This window comes from Nematolebias whitei, chromosome 10 (genome assembly GCF_014905685.2).
Source record: "Nematolebias whitei isolate Nwh7 chromosome 10, NemWhi1, whole genome shotgun sequence".
Taxonomy (NCBI): domain Eukaryota; kingdom Metazoa; phylum Chordata; class Actinopteri; order Cyprinodontiformes; family Rivulidae; genus Nematolebias; species Nematolebias whitei.
The window spans coordinates 33739627-33749485 of record NC_056507.1 but is presented as its reverse complement, the minus strand read 5'-3'; the positions used below and the strand labels follow the sequence as shown (position 1 = coordinate 33749485).

The 9859-nt window shown below is 39.4% G+C and overlaps 2 protein-coding genes across 2 annotated transcripts in view; one reads left to right on the top strand and one right to left on the bottom strand.

Annotated features, from left to right (window-relative positions):
• Window positions 1-9859, bottom strand: part of dhtkd1 (dehydrogenase E1 and transketolase domain containing 1) — a 137775-nt gene that overhangs the window by 19541 nt on the left and 108375 nt on the right. The gene's annotated exons all lie outside the window — the stretch shown is intronic.
• On the top strand, window positions 3912-8910 carry ucmab (upper zone of growth plate and cartilage matrix associated b). The gene is made up of 5 exons (XM_037683626.1): window positions 3912-3983; window positions 4109-4171; window positions 4255-4350; window positions 8584-8682; window positions 8760-8910. The coding sequence occupies exons 1-5, from the start codon at window positions 3926-3928 to the stop codon at window positions 8837-8839; spliced, it is 396 nt and encodes a 131-aa protein (XP_037539554.1). The 5' UTR covers window positions 3912-3925; the 3' UTR covers window positions 8840-8910.

Genomic DNA, 9859 nt, shown 5'->3' with positions numbered 1-9859 from the left:
CTGTTTATCATCAGCATAACAATGAAAATTTATCCCATGCTGTTTAATAACATTACCTAATGGGAGCATGTAAAAAGTAAAGCGTATTGGTCTAAGCACTGAACCTTGAGGAACTCCATGACTAACTTTGATGTATGAAGAAGATTCATTATTTATATTTACAAACTGGAATCTATCAAATAATAGAGCCATTCCTGTTATTCCAATATATTCAAGTCTCTGTAATAGAATATTATGATCAACTGTATCAAATGCAGCACTGAGGTCTAACAGGACCAGTGTAGACACCAGTCCATTGTCAGAGGCCATGAGAATATCATTAGTTACTTTCACCAGTGCAGATTCAGTGGTGAGCTCTAAAACCTGACTGAAACTCTTCAAACTTCTTTATTCTTTAGTTTTTTGCAGATGATCACGTAACTGACCAGCAGCTGTTTTCTCTAGAAATTTGTAGATGAAAGTTATATTAGATATAGGTCTATGGAGGATACTACAGGATAAGTACAGGTCCTGGAGTGGACAAGCCAGAGTCCAGACTTGAATCTGACTGAACATCTCTGGAGATATCTGAAAATGGCAGCACAGACGTCTCCATCCAACCTGATGGAGCTAGAGAAGTACTGCAAAGAAGAATGGGACAACCTGTCTAAAGATAGGTGTGCTCATCTTGAGGCATCATATTCAAAAAGACTGGAGGCTGTGATTGCTGCAAAATGCGGATCAACAAAGCTGTGAATAGATAAAAGTGATTTCATTGTTTTCTATTTTTAATACTTTTGCAAAAAATCTCAAATCTTTTTTCACATTATTTATAATAATGATGTATTGTGTGTAGAATTTTGAAGAAAGAGATTAATTTAATACAATTTGAAATAAGGCTGTAACATAACAAAATGTGAAGAGCTGTGAATACTTTCTGGATGCTCTGCAGAGCGAGTGGCTCCACTCAGGTCCGTCTCAGGTTTGTGTGAAAAGGAAACATTTGGCAAGAAATCTGCAAACCTGCTCCGGGCCTCCGCAGCTTTCTGTCGTTTCTTTCACCTGAATATTCTGTAGTTTTTCTTGTCTCACATCTATCTTCTCCCTGACAAGTGTTGGAGTTATCATAATCAGTCTGTGCTGTAACTTCTTTGCCGGCGCTCAAATTATTTTCTGTCTGGCTGAAGAAACGATCTCGGACTGTCACTGAACTAAAGGTCGACCGTCTTTCACAGTTAAGGCTTCGCTTCAAATTCTAAATGTTCATAAAATGGATGGAAACAGGAGCAAAAGTCTCACTGAGTCAAAATGAATCTTTCCTTATCTTGTTTAAAACGCTTTGTAACGTCTTAGATTTCGTCTTACTGTACCTTTAAGAAGTATTTAACTCATGAACTTTTCCACATTTTGTCACAACACAACCACAAACTTTAAAATATGTTACCGCAGTTTATGTGACAGACCAACACAAAGTGGTGCATAACGGTAAAGTGGAAGGAAAATTACGGTTTTCAAAGCTTTTTACGAATAACAATCTGAGAAGTGTGGCGTACATTTGTACACAGCCCTTTTGAGTTTCCATCCATCCAAGAGTTACTGAAAAATTTAAAGCAGGATGAGGTTATAAAACAATATCCAAGGCTTTGAACAATAACAGAGCTGTGTTCATCAAATGAAAATGGAACGAGCATGACACGACTGCAATAAAGACATGGCCGCCCACCTAAAGTGACATAGAGGGCAAGGAAAGCATTAATCTGAGGAACAGCCAAGAGGCCCAGGGTAACTCTGGTTGAGCTGCTCCACAGCTCAGGGACAATCTGCCCACATGTCCAGGTCCACTAGTAGTCCACACAAATCTGCTGTTCATGGAAAAGAGTTGAGAAGAACGTTATTGTTGAAAGAAAATCATAAAAAGTGTTTGCAGTTTGTCACAGGCCATGTAGGGACACACAAGAAGCTGCTCTGCTCAAATGAGACCAAAACTGAATACTGGGCCTAAATGCTCAACACTGTGTGCGACACTGCGCATCACCTGAACGCTCCAGCCCCACTGAGGATGGTGGTGGTAGCATCATGCTGTGGGGGTCCTTTCATTCAGGGGGGGCAGGGAGGCTGGTCAGAGTTAACACAGAACAGTCATGGAAGAAAACATGTTTGAGGTTGCAAAACTGTTGTTCAGAGACCCTCTCCATCCAGTCTGACTGAGCTTGAGGTGTTTTGCAAAGAGGTAGTTATAGTAATAGTCCAATATAAGCAGCTGTGACTGCAGCAAAAGGTGCGGCTAAAAACAAACACACACCAAACCTTTAGATGTTTATTATATAAACAAATTGCAAACTGTGTATCAGTTTCCTCTAATATGCTCTACTTTGTGTTGCTCCGTCACACTGAACCTCATTAAATTACTTTGTAGATTAAATTTAGTTATGGAGTTCCTCAAGGTTCGGTGCTTGGACCAATACTCTTTACCTTATATATGCTTCTATTAGGTAAAGTTATTAAACAGCACGGGATAAATTTTCATTGTTATGCTGATGACACACAATTATATTTGTCCATTAAACCCAATTAATTCAATCAGCTACTTAGACTACAAGCATGTCTTAAAGACATAAAAACCTGGATGACCCTTAATTTTCTCCTTTTGAACACAGACACGACTGAGGTTTCAGTTTTCAGAATTTTTCACTTTCTCCCTCCTTAGATGGCATTAATCTGTCCTCCAGCTCTAATGTTAAAAATCTTGGTGTTATTTTTGATCAGGACATGTCTTTTATCCCCCACGTTAAAAACGTTACTAGGACCTCCTTCTTCCACCTGCGTAATATCACTAAAATTAGAAACATCTAAAAATGATGCAGAAAAACTGGTCCATGCATTTGTCACGTCTAGACTGGACTATTGTAATGGTTTATTATCTGGGTGTCTAAATACTTCTTTAAAAAGTCTTTAGTTGATCCAAAATGCTGCTGCCAGAGTCTTAACCGGAGTTAGTGGGAGAGATCATATCTCTCCAGTTTTAGCTTCTCTCCATTGGCTCCCTGTCAAATCCAGAATAGAATTCAAAATCTTATTTCTAACCTACAAAGCTCTCAACGACCTAGCTCCATCTTATATTACAGATATTATTGTTCCATATTTTCCTAACAGAGCACTTCGCTCTCAGACTGTAGGCTCGCAGTACCTAGAGTTTCCAAAATCAGAATGGGAGGAAGATCTTTCAGTTATCAGGCTCCTCTCTTGTGGAACCAACTTCCAGTTTCTGTCCATGAGGCTGACACATTGTCCAGTTTTAAGACTGGGATTAAGACGTTCCTTTCTGATAAATCCTATAGTTAGGGTTGGCTTGTCATGTGGTCTTAAGCTTAGACTACTAGAGGACAAATTGACCTCATTTTCTTAAATGAATTGTTAAAATTGAATAGTTTTTATTTGACACTATTTCTATCTTAACATGTGATTCTTGACCTGCCATTGTGTATCTGTTCTCCTCAAACCCATCCGGTTGAAGCAGATGGTCACTTGTCCTGAGCCTGGTTCTGCTGAAGGTTTCTTCCACATGAGGGAGTTTTTCTTTCCACTGTTGCCTTCAGACTTGCTCAAGATGAGAGTTCTGTGATGGAGTTAAATTCAAAGCAGTCTGCGCCTCAGATAAATAATGTTTAATTATTGTGTTTATATATGAATGTTTCTGTTCAGTGCTCTGAGACGACTTCTGTAGTGACTTGTCGCCATATAAATAAACTGAAGTGAATTGATATCCTGATGCATGCTCAATGCAATGAAGTGAATTGAATTGAAATTGTAGATGTAACATAAATGTGAAAAAGTTAAAAAGTACGAAGACTTGTTCAGTGTGAGGACACTCCCACCTGACTCCAGCCCCACTCTCACACAGGTCCGACTCCTTCGCCCTCCTGCTCACTCTGACCCGGAGTTAAAGATGTCCTGGACGTATGCGGCCCTCCTGGCTCTCCTCACCGTACTCCTTGCACTTAACTGTGAGTCTGATGAAGGAGAACTTCAGCTCAGCAGGATCTTATTTAGAAGCGGCATCATTAGCTGTTTGTTTTCCAGCAGCTCCGGGTTTTAATTGAAACTTCTCACATTCTGTCCTCAAACGCAGGGTCTCCAGAGGCCGAGTCTGCAGCTGTGCACAGCAGCACAGGCAGCGCAACAAGTCCCCGAGGTGAGGAGAAACATGCACATTTTTTCTGTTGTGCGTCTTGTTTGGCTTTTCATCCTCTTAACGCTGAGAACCTGCTTCTGCAGCAGGTTCACTGAGGAGGATCTTCATGAAAGAGTCCGAAGCCTCAAACTTCTTCAGACGTAGCAGACGAGCTGCAAAGTCTCAGGATGAGATCAACGGTGAGTTGTGTGTGTGTATGTGTGTGTGTGTGTGGGGGGGGGGGGGGGTTGTATGTGTTTGACCTTATTTATACTACTTTGTAAGGCCCATTTTTCCAACTTATACTACATTGTGAGGACCAACTGCTCCTTATGGAGCCCAAAGCCTGGGCCCCATAAGAAGTCCCGTTGGTGGGTTAGGGGTTAGGTTAAGGACTAAGGTGTGAATTGAGGATGTGTTAGGTTTAGGGTTAGGTATGGTAAATGAACTGTACTTATATAGCGCCTTTCTATCTAATCAAGATACTCAAAGCGCTTTACAACAATCTGTGTCCTCATTTACTCATTCATACAGAACTCTACTAGATATGTACAAAGCTAATTGAACAAATCATTCTAATGAGACTATTCAGAGCTTTATCACATTCATACACTGATGGGACACACATCGGAAGCGATGAGGGGTTCAGTGTCTTGCCCATGGACACTTCAGCATGTGACTGCTAGTGGATTCAAACCCCCAACTCTTGCATTGGAGGACGACTGCTCTAACCACTCAGCCACAGCCGCCCTATGTGTACTGGTAATGGTTAGGTTTAGGGTAATGGTCAGGGTTAGGCTATAGAAATTAATGAAAAATGAATGGAAGTCAATTCAAAGGCCCCATAAAGATAGGAAAACCAACCTGTGTGTGTGTGTGTGTGTGTGTCTATTGTTTACTCAAGTTTCAGCAACTCTAACTTTAAAAAACAAGTTATTCAAATAATTTTAATGTTTGATTCACTTTTTTATTTTAATATTGTTCCAGTAAAACAATCTGATGTAAATAAATAACTTGTAAACTTTGTGTGCCTTCATTAAAATTGTTTTTCCTAAACTGGCTAAAGTTTTTAAGTGGTAAAAAAAAAACGACACTGTGGGGTTTATTTGTACTTCAGTTTCAACAGTTTTAAGTTATAAAATGATCTCAATGAATCTTTTAGACGTTCTTTAGGACATTTGATTCACTCCAAAAAAAAAAATCTGTACGTCTCTTTTATAACTGTCTATTGTTGTCGCTCTTGTACATTGTTGTCATCATTCTTTGTTGAAATCAGGTCTCTCATAAATGAGTCCTCGAGGCTCAATGGGATTAACCTGTCTAAATAAAGGTTGAACAAACATTGGGAGTCACGGAGCTGCAGTCAGGAAAGTCAGGTTTTATCCAGCGTCAGGCAATGAGAGCTTCTTTTTGTCACTTTTAATTTCTTGACAGTAAAAAGCGCATTGTTTAAAAAAATTACTGTATTTTTCGGACTATAAGGTGCACTTAAAATCCTTTCATTTTCTGAAAAATCGACAGTGGGCCTTATATATTAATTCTGGATGTGCTTACTGACCTCCAACTGATTTTATGTGGTACACAGCATTCAAAAATGTGTATTGTTTTGTATCCTGATGCATGCTCAATAATCCAGGTAGAAAAATCTAAAAAAGTTAAATCTGGTCCTCTATTGTTTTGTATTTATGTGTTACAACTGAATAATGTCGAGCATTATTGTGAATGAGTTGAATAAACTTTGACTTATCTGACTGTTTTTTTTTATGCACCTTATAATCTGGTGCGCCTTATAGTCCGAAAAATACGGTAGACTTTTTTTTTAATCCCTCACAAACCCATTTCAAGGAATTCTAATGACTTTAATAAACACAAAAGTTTCACAGGTATTGAGCTAAAATGTCACGTGGTAATAGTTGAGAGTTATTCACAAAAGGTTCTCCGAGCTTGACATGATCACTTAAAGTTATTTTTAGGGTTTGATCAGAACAATTATATTTAGCTGATTTTACTCTAAAACTGTGGCATGAAGGACAGAGGGCGATATATGCAAGACTCCAAGGAATGCTGAAAAACGTCTTCAGTGAAGTTATTTGGTGGCAGCCAGCAGCTGGTTGGTGTATTCTGGACTCAGACTTGCTCCTCTGCTGCAGCAGGAGCCACAGGGCAGCATGGAGCTCCCACCCACAGCAGCACACATCTGTCTGCAGCACAAACATTCACAGGGTTTAAAAACCTCCTGCGAGCTCGGCCTCATCCAGAGAAGTGAGAGCACAAACGCTGAAGTTGTGTAACACGCTGCCTTCCTGGCATCGACTCGGTGCTATCAGAGGAGGAATGAAAGGAAGAGATAAAAAGTGAGAACACAGACGGGCGAGTGAGTGGGTGAGTGGCTGGGAGATGAAACGATGTGCAGAAACACTGGCAGACAGAGGTCAGAGCGCTGAGAAGTGAGGCAAACAAGCTGCCTGCTTCAAAAACCCTCACCTGCAGCAGACGGAGAGAAACACAGCTCTCACGCACACAGAGGCAATCACAGAGAAAATCATGCAAATACATTTTTGTCTGAAAGTGTGGAAGAGAACATGCAAAGTTTTAAACTGGAATCCAGTCATAACATATTTTGGTTTAAATTTGAGGGAAAACCTGATGAGACCAGCTGTTGTGAAGAAAAGAGTAAATTATGTGCAAAACCATATAAATTAAAGTGTAAATGGACTGTAGCCTCTTTCTATCAAATCAAAGCTCTTTACAACACAATCTGTGCCCTCATTTACCTCTAACACACACATTCATACAGCACTCTACTAGATCAGTACAAAGAATAATCAGAGCTTTAGATCACGTTCACACACCGATGGGACACACATCAGAGGCTATGAGGGGTCCAGTGTCTTGCCCAGGGACACTTCAGCATGTGACTGCTGGTGGAATCAAACCCCTAACTCTCTCATTAGAGGACGACTGCTCTAACCACTCAGCCACAGCTGCCCCAAGGTATCAATGCTGAGTCAGCATGTTTGTGTTTAGAGCCGATCCAGATGTGGGCAACGTACAGCCTGAGGGCTAAAAGTGGGCCTTGGATAATCTCCATCAGACCCACGGCCCCAAAACTCTTAATTGAAAAGAAAACAACTTTTTTTTTTTTTAAGTTGATGAAAACATTTATAAATGTAACTTAAGGAAGTTTAAATTAAACATCTTGGATCAATACATAAAAACCTTTAGAGTGAGGATTTTTTAAAAAGTTTTGTTTCTAGACTGAACCTTAAAGACTCCAAAACTCAAATACAGTAAATAACTTTTCCCCCACATTTACATTAATATAATGTAACAAGAGCCATTTTACACAAAGTTTGTCTTGTACTTCTACAGTGTATTTGGGGACTTTTTTTATTGAGCACGCTAACTATGCTACACCAAGAAAAAGCCTGAAAAACTCTTTTAAGTTTTTATTTTATTTTGTGTCTTAATAAAAAATATTTAGCGATCCTCTAAGCAGCCCTTCTGTTGCTTTAAATATTTTGGCCCTTCAATAAGTTTCCCACCCCTGCTCTATACTGTTTGCTTCAGCTACTTCAGCGTACATTTAGCTAATTTAACCAGTCAGGAATCAAAATGTTCGGCTCATTCGGGATAACTTTTGGTAGTTGTGATCCGTGCACTGATTTTTGTTTTCATGGAAACAAATATGAAACTTTAAAAGAAAAGTCCTACAACATATGTGTTTCATTTTTATCTTTAAGCTATTGTTTTGCTAACCTTAGCTTTATTCAACTGGATTTGACCTTTTTTTTTAGCTTTTAGGGTACGTTTTGCTAATTTTATCTTTTAGCCATTGCTTTGGTAGTTTTAGCTTTTAGTTGGTATGCTAATTAAAACTTTAATACAGCTATTGTGTGCTAAGAAATGATTTAGCAGTTGTTAGCTTTTAACAAGTGGTTTGGTAATTTAAGCTTATAATTATTTTATTATTTCAGTTTTAACTCCAGCAGATTTCAGCAAAGCCAACATTCCTACATCATTTTGACAGAAAATGCCAGTAGTGGTAGTAGTACTAGAGATGTTTAAAATTACTTTTTTATTTCAGATAAAAAGGAGGATTTTAGCTGCGTAACAGCCTTTTTGCTTCTTTTGTCTTAAAGCACTAAATGTTTTAGTGACAGGTTCTGACTGCCGGCAGGCCTGGTTGTTATAGTACTACTGTTATAGTACTACTGTGTGTAAAGATAAACTTAATTAAGAAATAAACTACCATAATGCACACGGTCATTCACAGTTTGGTGAACCGTTCTCTAATCTTCTTTATTCTGCTTCTCTTATGTCGTAGGGCAAAATCTGTTTTTCATACATTTTTTATATTTTAATTACAAGATCACAACATACAACGTCTAAGCTGCAAATTCTTTGCGATGTTGTCCCCGATGTGTTTGCAGCTGAGCAGAGGCAGGTTCTGGCAGCTGATGAACGGAGGAGAGAGTTCCACGAGAAGAAGAGGAATGAGTTTGAGAGCCACTCCGAGGAGGACAGTGACGGTACGTGACCTCTTTATGTGCACTGCAGCCGAGACAGGAGTTCTTTCACCATTAATGCTCCTCAATCCATCCTCCAGAACAGAACGAGAGGAGCAGAGAGAGCTCGGAGCAGTGGAGGGAGTTCCACTACGATGGGATGCATCCTCCCTACGAGTAGAACCTTCACTCCATGTGAGCAGGAGGGGACCAGAAGCTGCCAAACATCAACCGGGCTCTTCTCTTTGTAAAACCAGCTACTTTAGTAGATTAGTATAACTTTTTACTCTTGCATCGGTTCTACTGATATCAGTGTAAAAGCAACAGCTTGACCCTCTGCTGCCCTTTGGTCAACATGACTCACAAGGTCTCAGCGTTAAAACTGAGGCCTCTTGGACCATTTTGACCCAAGGGCAGCAGCAGGGTTAAAACACTTTCCAATATGTATCGTTGTTTTTTTAATCTATTCATGTAGGAAGGTGTTAAAAAAGTAATCCTTATTAAAAACAAACTGGTATACACACAAAAACATGTGTATTTATCTTTCTTTTTTTTTTTTTTTTGTTAAAGCTTTGTATTTGTTCGTAAATAATCCGAGGAGTTGAAAATGCCCGAAACAATCACATTTTTGGTTTCGCCTTCAGTTTTAGCTTCAGTTTAACCCTGACGTTGGTCATTTTCTCACAAAATAATAATTGTTCACATTCAAAGAAATAACATCAGCATTTTTTTTTATCATTCCAAGACAAATAAAAGGGGACTTGCATATACAGCAATGCATACACACATTATTATATTTCTATGTAAATAAGACTCTAAAACATGAGGACATTTTCATACAAGACCCAGAACTGTCATGAACCAGAGGCCGGATCGCAAACAACAACAACAACCACTGAGAGGGTTAAAAGATTTATTGTGAAATAAAGTAAAACTCTGGAGTAGGTCCGGTTCTGGGCTGGTTCCGATCTTCTGATTGGTAGTTCGTGATTGGGTAGTGTTGTAGTGGCGGGCTGCCAGTAGAAGTAGAACTGATGTTAAGGTCCACTGGAACGGAGTCCAACAGGCTTGCAACTAAAAGATAAAGGTTAGTAGATGCAGGGGGAAAGAGACTAATTGGGGAAATGAATCTGTGGGAATCAGATTCAGGGGTAAGGATAAGTCCGTGATACAGAATGAGCTTGACCTTTAATCCGTGATC